The sequence below is a fragment of the Battus philenor genome, unplaced genomic scaffold (assembly GCF_028537555.1).
Source record: "Battus philenor isolate CCGP_79_NKW_IND1 unplaced genomic scaffold, ilBatPhil1.0.hap1 SCAF_9, whole genome shotgun sequence".
Taxonomy (NCBI): domain Eukaryota; kingdom Metazoa; phylum Arthropoda; class Insecta; order Lepidoptera; family Papilionidae; genus Battus; species Battus philenor.
Genome location: NW_027181759.1, coordinates 9379993 through 9395242, shown reverse-complemented (window position 1 = coordinate 9395242; position 15250 = coordinate 9379993). Strand labels below are relative to the sequence as shown.

The 15250-nt window shown below is 34.1% G+C and overlaps 1 protein-coding gene across 1 annotated transcript in view; it reads left to right on the top strand.

The window, feature by feature from the left end:
* The window catches only part of Marf1 (meiosis regulator and mRNA stability factor 1-like protein), a 23649-nt gene extending 8399 nt beyond the window's left edge, over nt 1-15250 (top strand). Inside the window, exons 7-17 of the mRNA XM_068776112.1 lie at nt 1886-2039; nt 7240-7387; nt 8000-8193; nt 8630-9213; nt 9492-9667; nt 9883-10018; nt 10360-10465; nt 10754-11780; nt 12088-12266; nt 12426-12525; nt 13284-15250. Coding sequence (XP_068632213.1) covers nt 1886-2039; nt 7240-7387; nt 8000-8193; nt 8630-9213; nt 9492-9667; nt 9883-10018; nt 10360-10465; nt 10754-11780; nt 12088-12266; nt 12426-12525; nt 13284-13321 — 2842 coding nt within the window. The 3' untranslated portion in view covers nt 13322-15250. The remainder of the gene's footprint in view (nt 1-1885; nt 2040-7239; nt 7388-7999; nt 8194-8629; nt 9214-9491; nt 9668-9882; nt 10019-10359; nt 10466-10753; nt 11781-12087; nt 12267-12425; nt 12526-13283) is intronic.

The following is a 15250-nucleotide window of genomic DNA, read 5'->3' as shown; positions in this document are numbered from 1 at the left end:
AGTTGTTGTATTACAAAAAAGTATAAAACTTAGTACAGATTAACTGATAAATGATAAAGTAAAAATATATATTATTAGGAGTATCGGAAAGTAATGTCGTTTTCTTAAGTTAAATTCACATGACTAAATTTTTAACAAGTTTTTATTTCTAATCAACAATATTTTCACCTTCGTTGTCAACAATCTGGCATCTAGTATACAACATTTTTCAAAGGCGGAGCGGTAAAAATCATACGGTTCTTCTGTAAAAAATTTCGATAGAAACGACACTACTACTCTAGTATAGTTGGTAGTATTATCTACAAATTAATGATTCACTTAAACAGAAAATTTATTTCCATATGAGCTAACAAGTACAAATGTTATTTATAACTAATAAATATTTGTTTTTAGTTTATTCAATATTAATCGAATCCAAGAAGATGTTATCTCTCAATTATTATTTGAATATTAGCAAAAAGTAACGCCACGTTGTCTTAAGGTTTAAAATATTTTACTATAACACAAAACAGACTAAAAAAATACATTGTCATGATATTCGTAACGGTTAACATTTCAAATTTGTCAAAGCTATTTCTTTAAATTTCACCTAACAGAAAATTTAAAACGTTAAAGTTTACTTAAGAAGATTTTATTGTTATTTTCGGATCATAACAATATATTAAAAACATTTTGAATTAAAGTCAAGTATCCTTAGTATAAGAATGACTAAAATAAAATTTCCATAGTACGTCACTGATAGGTGATAAGTGCCGGTGTTCGTAGATAACTTATCATTACAATTGCTGCGGCATATATTTAGTAGGAACATGATTTAAATAATAACAAATTCACCTTTGTTGAATTTTAAAACATTTCATTGGCGTTCACACATAATCAGTTCACTTAAATCAATTTTCACATATTTCAAGATATGGCAAGTTAAAAAATATCCAACAGGATATAAATATTTACCAAAAAATATATGATATATTAGCATAAATACGTAAATGGCCAAATATAATGGCCATGTATATGTCTAAACATGTCTAAAAAAATATTATAAGTTAATAACGTATTACTTTTTATTTGTTGCACCTATGATTTGGAGAGTATACAGGGTGATTGTAACAAGAGAAAAAAGAGAGATGAATATTTAAACACTAATAAAAAAATGCAAAAAGCACCAAACAAAAATTTTATACTCCACGGTTTTAGGATAAATTGTTCACTGCAAATGTCACGTTTTTATAAGCAATTAACGCGTTATATTACCCTATTTCGAAATATTTTACTGCGAAACTCTGATTTAAGAGTTACATATCTATATATAGAAAGTAACTCTTAAATCAGAGAAGTTATGATATATATATCATAACTTGCAATTTTATGTATTTTACTGAACATTGTTTTAGTTACTTCTGCATATAAAATTTTGTCTGTATGTATCCATATAGGATAAAATATTAAAATAAATACAGATTAATTCCTAATGCAGATAAAAATATTGCATAGTTACAAATATCATCATCATTTAAGCCGTAGGGCGCGTCCCCATAGATTTCCAATAAGACCGGTTTGAAGCCTGCATCCTGTGTCTTCCGTCGACCTAACAAGGTCATCTCGTCACAAAAATACCTACATAAAAATTAAAAAAATAATATTTCGTATATTTAGTACGGATTATATATATTTACAGTCTGTACGCGTTAAGAATAGAGAGAATTATTGTCCACCGAGCTAGCCACGATACGTAACCAAACAAATCATTCGTAATTTAAAAGTTTATAGTGTATAATTTTCGAATTTGTGTATGTGGCGGACAATGATGATCTAGTCGTTCTTAACGCGAACGGTCTGTTATAGTTATGTTGATGAAATTATAAAATGATATTTGATTTGACAGGGCTTTAAAGAGAATGGAGGGTGAAGATGTGTTTGGGCGTAAGATAAGCACGCGGTATGCTCGTGGAACTGTGCCGGCGACGTACTCGAGCGACGAGGGCTACAGCACGGCAACGACGCAGCCGCCTGTCGTGCCTGCACAGCAAATGCATCAGGTTACATGCGCTATTTATATCCCAATCCCTTTAAACTAGCAGGTTGTGGTCCGATCCGAGGTTCCCTGGAGAGCCTTCCAGCTTCGCAACCTTAAAAGAGGTTAAAGGCTAAGCGCCCTTTGCGCCATGTCACCTCTTACTCGCGGAATCTACAAATGCCTTGGTTCACTTCCACAAACTTCAAAAAATTGTTCAATCAAAACTAATTTTTTTTAAGAACCTTATTATAGTTTGTCAAGTATTAGTATTGTGTATAAAGAAATCTACGTGTATATATATATATATATACACACGTAGGTACGTACGTATATATATATAATGATAAATCTGTGTTAACCTATGTATCAATTCCTCTAGTAAGAATTTTTCAATAAGAAGTTTGTTTTCAAAAACAACATTAGATTTTTTAATAAAATCCGTTTAACTTTTGAACGAAGATATTCAAATAAGATCAGGCTGATTGAACTAAAAAAGTTTTTAATAAGCAATTCATTTAAAAAGATGTATGACTGTTGTCAAAAGGTTTATATACAATATTGTATTATTTATTTATTTGGGACCATCAAAACAAAATACACAATTCACATGAATACAATTGTTACTCCATCCTAAATTATATATGGACAAGATATGGCCAGTGACGTTTTTTAAATAATTCAATATATATAATTATATTGTATGTGTTATTTATTATTGACCAAGTCTATTGTAACTTTCCAATTCGATTAAAAATTATTTTTCATTAAAACTAAATTTTTTACATTACTACGTACAAGTTAAATGTAATATCGGATAGTTTGTACGTTTTAAGGCCGCAATTGATTCGATTAGTTCTGTATGCATCTCTTTCAAGTGCCCCACAAAAATATTCCATTGATAGTTCCGTGTTAAATCGCATAGTTGGATCTGCACAAAATTATACAAATAATATGTTTAGTAAATAGTTTTTAATGCGATTACATAACTAACATACGCTTATGTATAAAACAACACTAAGGGGGTCATACAAGTGATACGTTGCATACATGTCAATTCGCTACCCGCTCTTTTAAAATTTAAAGTGTTCGTATCGATGCGGGCGGACACCTTGAGGCAAATACGTGTCATTTGCATAATTATTCAACCAGGTGTGCTTTTCTTTGTATTTCTTTACAAGATCGCATTAAGGTCTCCTATATACAAAAGTTCTTACGCCGTGAAAATCGACGCTCAATTCGTCGCATGATAGGAACGGTTATCAGTGTTGTATGGGTCATTGTGGGAGCATGCTACCATAAAGCAGCGAAACTACAACGCTACCACATAGGCCGTGCCTGTCGCTAAGCCATCCTTTTTTCAAGTTTTCTGTATACATAGTTTTGTTTATTAAATTTTACATTTTGTTTAGAATATGAATGAACGATAATGTTTTCAAATTTTGAGCAGGTTTTCAAGACATTACGTTCTCCCGAATTAATTGTGACTGCAATGGAGTATTCGCGTCAAATTACATGGTAACTAAAAACAAGCGGACTGCGGGCTATTATGATAAAGTTGCTAAGATGCTCCAATCGATCGAATAGCGACCACGAGTCGGTAAACGCAGTCTGAGATAGCTTTGTCGTGCCATACACAAGCATGCACGTCTTAATCGTATGGCATATTAGCGGCAAAGAAAACATGTCGTGCACATAACCCCTTCGGCTACTATGTGATGGTAATAGAGGTCTCTTGCAAAATAATACTACGACCTGTAGAATTGTAAGTTCACAGGGGCCTTAATGTTAGGATATAGTCACAATGAACATTCTTTTTGTCTTATTTTGATTAGTAGTTATATCTTGCATTTGAGGTACACTCGTAAATTGTGTTTCCGCTACATATTTACTTTACTAGTTCTCAACTTTTTATGGCCTACCGCCAATAAAAATTCAAACATAATATACAATAAAGTTTCACCTAACATTATACAAATTCAAGTATATTTGCCAACTGTAGACGTACAACAGCCCTGGCCATAATGTAACAAAACGTTAAAGAATTAATGGCACAAAATCAATATAAAACTAGATACTAATAATCGATGTTAAGTTTATTATAAAGATGACATTGTAGATGAAAATAAATAATTTCATTTAAGAATATATCAGCTAAAGTGTTTATGCACTTCCAGATTCCCCGAAAATCCTTCCATTCGCGTTAAGACTAGTTACCTACCGTTCCTTTAAAAAATCTGTTGGAGACCTTTGACTTTCAATGTTTGGTAAACCTTCGCGAGTAATCCCCGTTTTGCTTTATCTCGAATAACTTATGACCAATTACAATGAGCCTTTAGATAGTTATTGAAATTTAAAAAAAAAATATTTTTCACTTGATCAACTTAATGTGTCAAATCTGCCTGACCTTCGTCATCGCTTAAATCATAACAGTAAACATCCTTGATCTATATGCGTACTTTGTTGATAAAATTTCTGTAAACTCGTTACAATTATAAACATTTATACTTAGTCTGGCCATAAATACTGTTACTATTCAAAAAAAGAAAATATTACGTTTGAATTTGGAATCTGTCATTTTTATATGATTGCTTGATGTGTTTTCTTATTTTCGCGCCATTATATTGTTAAATATTTTGTTATATTAAAATGGAGTGGGGTGATAAAGAGAACAGAATCGCTGTGATTGCCTTACATAAAGTAGGTATGGAGAAAAGTGCAATTTTTAAAACCCTCCACCCGCTTGGTATTAGTCAAATGTTTGTTTACCGGGCTATTGATAGGTACAATGATACCTCCTCTGTTTGTGACAGAAAAAGATCTGGCCGTCCACGTACCGTTCGTGTGAAAAAGGTGATTAAAGCAGTTAGGGAAAGAATTCGAAGAAATCCTGTCCGTAAGCAAAAGATTTTATCTCGGGAGATGAAGATAGCTCCTAGAACCATGTCGCGTATATTAAAAGATGACTTAGGACTTGCAGCCTATAAGAGACGTACTGGTCACTTCTTAACTGATAATTTAAAGAAGAATAGGGTGGTAAAATCCAAACAACTACTTAAGCGGTACGCAAAGGGAGGTCACAAAAAAATTTTGTTTACGGATGAGAAAATTTTTACAATTGAGCAGTATTTTAATAAACAAAATGACCGTATTTATGCTGGAAGCTCTAAAGAAGCTTCGCAATTAGTAAACAGAGTACAACGTGGGCATTATCCCACTTCAGTGATGGTTTGGTGGGGTGTTAGCTATGAAGGGGTGACTGAGCCATATTTTTGTGAAAAAGGTATTAAAACGTCGGCACAAGTTTATCAAAATACCATTCTTGAGACGGTAGTTAAGCCTTTAACTAACACCATGTTCAATAACAAAGAATGGTGCTTTCAACAAGACTCGGCACCGGGTCATAAAGCTCGATCCACCCAATCTTGGTTGAAAACTAACGTTCCGGACTTTATCAGCACTGAAAACTGGCCGTCGTCAAGTCCTGACCTAAATCCATTGGATTATGATTTATGGTCAGTTTTAGAGAGTAAGGCTTGCTCTAAACGCCATGATAATTTGGAGTCCCTAAAACGATCCATTCGGTTGGCAGTGAAGAATTTTCCTCTAGAAAGAGTTCGTGCTGCTATTGATAACTGGCCTCAACGTTTAAAAGACTGTATTGCAGCCAATGGAGACCACTTCGAATAAACATTGTATATTTTTAATAGTTATATATTGATGTATTAAACTAACTCACTATGAAAGGAATAAATGTTACGTATAAAAAAAAAATCGTGCTTTTCTTTATAACAATATTTATGGCAAGACTAAGTATATACAACAATCATAAATTTTGTTTATAATGAACCATACTGAGGTAGTTATAAATACTTTAGTATAAACACACGTACGTAGGTATTATAGTTTTGATTGTTAGTAATATAACACTTGTTTACGTTCTCTTACGTTTCTGTTTAATAATAAACACGTAATACAATACTAAAACATTTAGCTCTGAGAATCAGACATCTCATATGATAAGCCGTTTATTTTGAAAGTGGCATAACTCACTTTGTTTTTAAGTCGAGATATTTTTAAAAGTTAAAATATTCTGTTCAATTTTATTTAGTGTTGCCATTAGATTTTTTAAAAAAAAAATGACTTATGCCACTTTCAAAATAAACGACTCATAAAAAAAGCGATCGCTCTGTAATATTACGCATTAATTTATTACTTCTATTTCAATGCGACAAAGCAATAAGAAGTTATTGCTATTGGCAGTACAAATTCTGCAGAGACAGATAGTAAACAATAATTTATTTTAATATGTAGTAGTCCGAATTTTAAAAATGCTTCTTACAGTATCCTTTACGTTATTTATTATTTCTGAAACCAGTTTTTCTAGATAGTGTACCCTTATATAGCTTTTACACTTTTTAATCAACCCTGTGTACAATATTTTTATATGTAACATCATGAAAATAATTCAAATCTAGAATTACAATAAAAATCATTTTTATACTTTATTAAAGTTTGATTTGAAAAACACACTTGATTTATATGAAAATAATTTATTGATTAAACGTATTATTTTTTTGGTTAGTTCAAAATAAAAACTTTATCTTGTATAAGATATATTGTTATTAAAAATATTGCTTTATAATAATATAACATTATGACACTGTTTTATTTATTGTAATTAACAATTACAATGATATAAATAGACATATAATTTAGGAAACAATACATAATCTATAAATGTATATCCAAAAAAAATGCCTAGAAGGATATTGATGAATGTAAGAAAAAAATATCTATACACGGTGCCCGCTCGAAATAGAGAAATTCCTATTCTAATGTCTCTTTTGTTAGCAACTGTCTTTATATGCCTTTACAAAAATCTCTTCCAAAATTAAAAAAAAACCATGCCAAAACTTAGGTTAAAGGTGAACTGTTATAATTGTAAAGGTTGGTGGCATATGTTTAATTCTCAATTGAAGAATGCCAATTATTTACTTATTGAGAATATCTCGAAGTTATTTATCTTTAAATAGAAAAATGGATTATCCCATATAAAAAAGATGTATTCATTTGTAAACTGGCTGTCATAGATCATTGTGCGCCTGTCGTTTGAAAACGAAATAATCGTAATGAGATGTGGAAGGTCTATTTCATAGTAATTTCACAAATTGGAATCTTTGTCTTTCTTCTCTTGGTGTAATAGAGCGGTTTACTTTTATCAGGTCGCTACCGGCGTGGAGAAGCCTGCGAACAGGTGTGCGGGCAATGATTGGGCGTTGGCTTTACAGCAACTGCCGGCCCCTACACCACCTCCCCTAGATTTCTGCCCACCGTTAGCGCCCAAACCGCGCAAGATTAGGGGAACGCATGGTATTTATTACATTATTATTTCTACTTCATTACTAATATTATATATGTGCGAGAATATCTATTCCATTACGTTTATGTTTTTGCCTCTACATTTATTTATACTTTTTTTCAATGTTTCTATGTGGTTGTAATTATGTACATATGTTAACATTGCAACACGAAGAGTCGAGGTGATCACAAAAAAAATATTATTGTGTTTAAATTCCTTATTCTAAATTAAATATAAATCCGGATATACGCTCATACGTGGAATTCCGTAAAATCGGGGGTTAAAAAGGCTTTTGTTAAATAAATGCATATTCATCCATGGTTCTTATAGGTATAAAACTACAAGAATATTTTATGGTATGTTATACACTACAAAATGTAATTTTATAAAAATATACCCAAAAACCAGTGCGAGTACGCGATGCATGCGGACAGTTAGAATTGCTAAAACAATTAATGCGTTTTAGGTAACTGACTAAACATATATTTTTAAAATACTGTTTCAAGTACTCTGAACACTACTAATATTTTTTAGCTCGTAGATAGATCCTATACAATTGTTTATCATTATTTTAGGATTTTCATCTTTTTTCTTCAAAATCAATGTATTGGTCTTTACCCTAGGTTCGGTGAACTTAGATAGGTCCGCATGTTCATCAAGCATCAGCGGTGACGACAGCCGTCAGCGGGAGAGCCGCGCCGCCTCGCCGTGGAATTCTTCTGCCAGCTTCAGCGAGCACAGCGACGCCGAGGTAGAGGCCACTGCAGCAGAGCTTACCGTGTCCAACTTGCCTCCATATGAATCCGCTATGCTGCAGGTAATTATTAAAAAAGACGCACATGATAAATACAAGAAATAAAATTAAACTAGGTACGCCTAAAATTCTTCAAGGGTCTGAAAATATGCATATATTATAAATTTCAACATTTCTTATACCTTCTTTTTTACTTTAATATCTAAAATAAAAGAATGTTAATAAATAAATCTTATTATAGCATTCAAGAATTTTAAGTGTGTTAGTTTGTTTAGAAATGTTTAGAACTTGGTTTGTCGACCCATTTACATGGTTGACATTATGTATTATGTGTTTACAAACAAACATTGTAAAGGTTGATTTAAAAACCGCTACATGTTTAGTTGCTTTATAACATTGTAAGACACTTGTTTTATCTATTATTTCACACTTAGGTTGATTAAACGCTTAGAACTTGAACAAGCTTTTATAAAGTTTTTCACAATGAATTATTTAACAGGAGCTGCTAACGAAGCTTTTCAATCAATACGTAACAGTTGTCCGAGTGTCAGTGTGGGCGGCTGGAGATGGACCATTAGCCAGCGTACTGTTTCGCTCAGAATGGGACGCCCGTCTTGCCATTGCACGCGTTCATAAACGACGTCTCGACAGTCAGTGGGCGGGAAGACGCTTAGAGCTTTCCCTTGGCAGACCTTCCCCGGCGCCTAATCTAGAGGTCCTCAAAGCGAGAGTCAGGGCCATACTCCTGGACCAACAAAGCCACTCACTCCCTCTATTGAGACTGCGAGATGCTTATGCAAGCCGTCATTGTTGCGCTTTAACAACGTCAGATTTGGTGAAAATAAAGGATGCAGTTATAGTACACGAGGGCTATGGTCGAATTGTCCAGCTGATTGATCTTTCGCCCGTTTCTAAACTGGACGTTGAGGAGGCACCGTGGAAGTGCCACATGCACGCGATGTTGAATACCGGGCACGACGACGGAAGCAGGATACTGCAACCAGTGTTCATGAGGATATCGGAACTAGCGAAGAACACGCAAATTCTTTTGGAAAGCCACGGAGGCATCCTGCCACTACTGAGGTATGGCAATTTATGCTTTTTTTTTTAAAAAAATGTGTATATTTATATTTAATTAATACAACAAAACATAAGTTTGTGTATCAATTAATATGTGCTTTTAATAAATGATTTAATAAAAAATATTACATATGCATTTATACCTACTTTTCTTGGCCTAAATGTTCTTATGTATAACATATCATTCTGTGTTAATAATGAATATTGATTTGGAAAATTGGCAGGTTTAGTTTTTCCAAATTATGTAACGTATAGTTTGATTTTTTTTTTTCAAACCATAGTTTCGTGGAGTGCTACGAAGCCATGTTCCCGCCACTGATGGCCGAGCCGCAGAGGGGTGTGGCGCTAGAATTATTGCTCCGCAACGTTCCCAACATCGAGCTGAAGGAAACACCGTCGCGCCACCTTGCATGGGCTGCAGCGCGCTCCGATACGCCCCCCTCCAATAGCAATCAAAGTATGTATTATACCGACCAACTTAAACTAAGTCATTGGATCACATTATGGGTGGAGGTTCTACACTAACATTGCTGATCCGTGATCTCCGTTAAGAATCATAAGAATTCCTGCATTTCTATTAAATTCAATCTATCGTTGGTGTCAATGCGTTATTTGTTCTATATTTTTGTTACAGTAATATAAAATTTTTAAGCATTGATATTTTATGTGCAGGCGATACGTCCCGTTCGAGCAACGAGCGTGACAAGCCGCGGACAGCGCCCGCGCTGGAACCGATGCTGGCGTTATTCGAACGCGAGCTCATCGATCTGCTACGAACCGCGCCGCGTTGTACTATACCCTTTAGCAAGTGAGCTAATACATATGCTTATTCAATTAATACATTTAACACGTTTAGGCGGGGCCTTTAGGTTCTAGAGTGTAGACAAAGCACCTGCAAAGTAGACAGATGACCTTGTTAAAGTCATCAAAAAACGCTAGATGCAATCCGTTTTAAACCTGTCCTATGGGATATCTATAACAGATGCCTGTATCCGTCAGTCCTACTGGTGAAATGATTATGATGGTAATCATTGACAATTAGTTTCAACAGTAGACAGTGCTATATGTCACGCAAGCACCGTAATGTGCGTGACCAAAAAATTCCTATAATCAAATTTACAAATGTACAATGTTAGTTATAAATTTCAGACTCATACCGTCTTTCCACCATCACTTCGGCCGCCAATGCCGTGTTGCTGATTATGGGTTTACAAAACTTCCAGAATTGCTTGCAGCACTAAGTAATACGATTGTGGTAAGTCTTTAGTAAATTGTTACATTTAAAAGATAAAACCAGAAAAAGACTAGACTCTTGCAGCATCTTATATGCTAAAAGACATGATAAATATCTAACTAATTTATAGTGTAAAACTAAGTTTAATTTTTTATATATATTGTATTTTAATAAGTAATTCCAATTCAGTCTCTCTGTTCTATAAGTAAAGACAGTGTTGAGAGAAAGAAATGTAAAGTTTGATCGACATACATATTTTTATTACTTCATGTTTTAAACTGCGTTATAACTGCGTTGTTTGTTCTTTAGGTGCTCGGCACTGGATCTTATCGCATGATTACAATATCGGCAGCAGCACAAGGTCGTCGCTGGACATCTGATCTTGTAAAGCTTCTCAAAGCCCACCCAGGCCAATCGATCCTTCCACGCGACATACCACATATCTATGAAGCAACTTTCGGCCGCCCATTCACACCCGTCGACTACGGTCTGTGTACAATCGACGAATTAATGCATTACATCACACCAGGCACCTTTGTCGTTTACCCGGACAACAGCATAGCGTTACCTCGACGCACACCGACACCCGAAGAGAGAATCCGCACGTCGCAATTTGCAGCGGAAGCCGTTGAGTTGCTTTGCTACACGCCTAACTTACGAATGGAGTTCGCTCGTTTCGTCCCGGCTTATCACGCTCACTTTGGAAGACAATTACGCGTCGCGCAGTACGGCTGTGTCAAGTTGATCGAATTATTTGAAATGATTCCCGAGACAGTTACCGTATGGTATGAACCCAATGGAGAGAAGGGAGTTCGTTTGGCAAACAGCGCGGCCCGGGCGATTATGGCGCAGAGATTTAAAACGCTAACTCCGGTGGTATTTAAAGCATTGCCTGCACTTTACGCTACGAGATTTGGAGCCCCGCCTTTACCCGATGTTTTGAATGTTAACACGCTAACGGAGCTAATCCTAGCCGTCGGAGGATACATAGACAGAGGTGTGGCTCATATGGTGGGCGATTTGCCGCACTTTTCGAATGCTGCGTTGACAGCTTGCGCCGTGCTCTCGGCTGACCGCAGCGTGGCCAGAGGTTCCACCGAAGAGTACTTTGTCACCGCATTCAAACGTCTTCGCAACGAAGAACCGAACCTTAAAGAAATGGTTACGTCAGGCATATTGGAAATCTCGGATCATTACGTGAGGTTGACTCCTGTTTGGCGCACTATATGGCGGGTGGCTCAAATATTGGCAGACCAACCAACACCTATAACAGCTACTGAAGTATTTAATCAGTATCTGAAACGATTCGAACCGTCTATAATTTGTGCTGATTTTGGTAAGACTTTACTATTAAATTTGAAAATGAATTAAGTTTCTGGAATATTTTATTTTCACATTGATCTACAATTGATTGTATATCAATATAATAGTAAATATTTTGCCTATAGTAGCTTTTACCACAGTTTTTATTTTATTTTCAAATAATGGATTATGTTATTAATTGGCTAGTAATAATGCGAAAAACTTGCACATTTACATAATTTTAAATATTAAAGTCTTGGTATATACATAGGACATACTACTTGAAACCAATCGTAAGCTCGTTTAATCTTAATCTTTTTTAAAAATAAAATTTGTTTTAGGAGTGGAGAACTTCAAAGAGTTGTTGAATTGTTACCGCGGCCTGTTTGCACAAGTGAATGTTAAAAATAACGCGGAAGATAGCAAGTGGACACTGTGCGCGGGTGTCGTCATGCCGCCGCCGCTCCACAAGCCGTTTCACGAAGATTACTCTGTCCATGACACGCCACCTGGTCAGAAGGTACGTCATGTGTCTTAACATACATACGTCATTTACCTTAACATTACACTTACTACTTTTCGCTATCTTAATTGAAGTGTAGGTTTGTAGAATGCACATTTTGAAATTATATTAAATAAACCTCTTTTTAAAATTATTATTTAATTTGCCATATTACAGGGATCTCGCGTTTTCGAATCTCCTAATAACAACATTTGGTGTTCCCCACCTGCTAGCGCTTTGCCGACTCCAACGGCATTGCTTACTCAAGAAAATAAACGTAAGTAATAAAGTTGTTCATATTTATATTTTACTAGAGATGTTTCTAGTTTCTGTGAACCCCTTGCAGCAAAATTACTACAATATTTCAAAACTCGACAAAAAAAAATTTTTGAACTGCACTGTCACTGCTGTCTAAATGGTATGTACACATTCCACGGGCTTGAGGTGGCGGGGCGCAAAGTCTAACCTAACTTGCAAAAGACCTTGCTATTGTCTGGCTAATTCACTTCTATCACCTGGGAAAATGATAGCGCTGGGCGAAGAAATGGCGGAAGACACTTCAGGAGAAACGTTTATATCTAGTATGATCAGAGTTATATAGGATCTAATATAAAAATGCGAAAATAACGTCTTTGTTGCATTTCATACTTGGCATTCACAAGTTGTTGTAGGCACACATAGCACAAGTCGTTTTTTAGTCCCTTCCCACGTTTGCACAAGTGTTACGCACGGTGGCATCTTTGCAAATCTCGACAGGATGTGTTGAATACAGAAAACGTAAGATTTTACAACAGTTAAGTACCGAGCTTCTTAAAATATCGCCTACATTTGTAGTGGAAGTCTATCATTTTAGCTAATAGTTTCTTAGACTCTCGTTCACGAATCGTGAACCTTAATTTTTTGTCATGTCAACGTAGAGAGTCTAGTCTCCCGCGGACCCTTAGGGATCCCTGGGAGACCTGGACCACTTCGGAAAGCACTGTTTGACATATAAATATGTATGAAAATTAACAAAATTATTTTTGGCTTCAACAGGTCGAACACGTTTAGCGGCTCGTTTCGATGCACCATAAAGTCCATTCCAGTAATTTCAAGAAAGTAATTAACAGTAATTAAAAAATGCATTCCTTTTTGTTCAACTAAATTATTATAAAAAAGTGCATGTTTGTCGATGTCGAGGTTTTTCAATGAAATTTTTATAAAGGGTTGCAACGAATTTTATCAACAAGACAAATAAGTGTCCTAAAAATTGTGATGTCTATAACAATAATGTTTTAGATCGTGTATATTTTTGTGTGTTTATTTAGGTTAAGGAAAGTGTTTGCGTTCGTAAAATGTTATCAAGTGCTTCTTATAATCGAATTGATAGACAGTACAAAACGTGACAGAATATGAAGAGGTAATAAAAATATTGTTTAATTTTTGTATGAAATCGGATAGATCCTTCTGTTCAGTGTTTGTACGTAAGTCATACTGTTTTGTCACTTTTTGTTTGTTTATGTATTGTTGTTTGTCTAACGTTAACTTGTACAGGAGTCCCCAGTACATCAATTTGTAAGTACATTGGATAAATTTTAGTCAATCACACCATTTTACTCTTTGACTATTTTATACCTATCTTTCAAAAGCTTTAATTGTGCGAATTATGACTGAAACAAATGTACTGTAAGTTATAATAATTATGATTAATTGGTAAGTTTGTTTTATTTCTAATCTATAGCAACTAATTTAATTTCGTCAACGAAGATATATTGACTAATTAAATTAGTAACAAACAGTATATTTGATTATTTTGAGATTTTTAGTGTTTTATGTATGTTTAGCATTTACCTATTACATATCATTTACATGTAGAAAGGCTCGGCGTTGGTCAGGAATGAAATGAATCAACGGTTGCGATGTATAATGTGATATATAAGCGCTTATAACATTTTTCGAATGTCCATATAAAGTACAATAATCATAATAAATGTTGATTTTTGTGAAAAAATTTATCCTTTGATATATGATCTCAATTGATTCAATAAGTATATTATGTTTATTTCATTTTGGCTTTACATGTATTTAGTTATGAAATTTTGCCAGTAGATGCTAGGTATTGTATATGCTTCTAATGATGTTATTATTAATGTGTATAAATATCAAAGAGCCGAATTTACGTACTTTTAGATAACATATACATTCATTTAACGTTTATAGCTCTTTGTTTCTTAGAAAAACGAATGTAAATGTTTCTAAAGTCCTGTCCACATTTGGGTACGTTTTAAGCACAATTACGAATTGCAGCGGCCTTGTATTTGTAATACAAATTTTTAAAAGCAACTGTCACACAAATAACTTGTTTTTATTAATAAAGAATATTGTTAAATATAATAAAAACACGTGACAGCAATTAGATTCTGTACCCAGGTGTAGACAACTTAAGAGTCAATTATAGATGTTCAAAGGTTTAAATATGAAAATAGGATTAAGTTAATTCCCATAAGTTAAATAGTTTGCTTAAGCCTAATGTGCAATGGAAATAAATATCGTCGTCCATGTTGATGTAGAGGAAGAAAAAGTAATTTAATATTTGTGTATAAGTGTATTTAAATATTTAGGTGTTAAGACAACCATCAGTTGGCAAAGTCTCACATTTGTTTTAAATAGACTTCCAACAGTACTTATAGTATTTAATTGTATAAGGGCGCAAGCCCCCATAGTATAGTCGAATGTAGTCTTAATCGTGTCGTGTGTATGTCATTGTGTAGATATAGATTATAGATTCATTGAGAAAATTTATTGACTAATTAATGAGAGCATAATAGTGAAAATTGAACTTTGAAAAATCGTTGTTTAATTTTTAAAAATGAATAAATATTTTGTTTAATATATTGTAAAACAATTATCTAATTTGTTGTTTAAGATATTTACGTTTAATAATCATTTTAAGAAATCTGGTAAAATCGTATTTATTTTTATAATTAAATATTGGCCCTTTAATAATTGCGGAAATTACGATT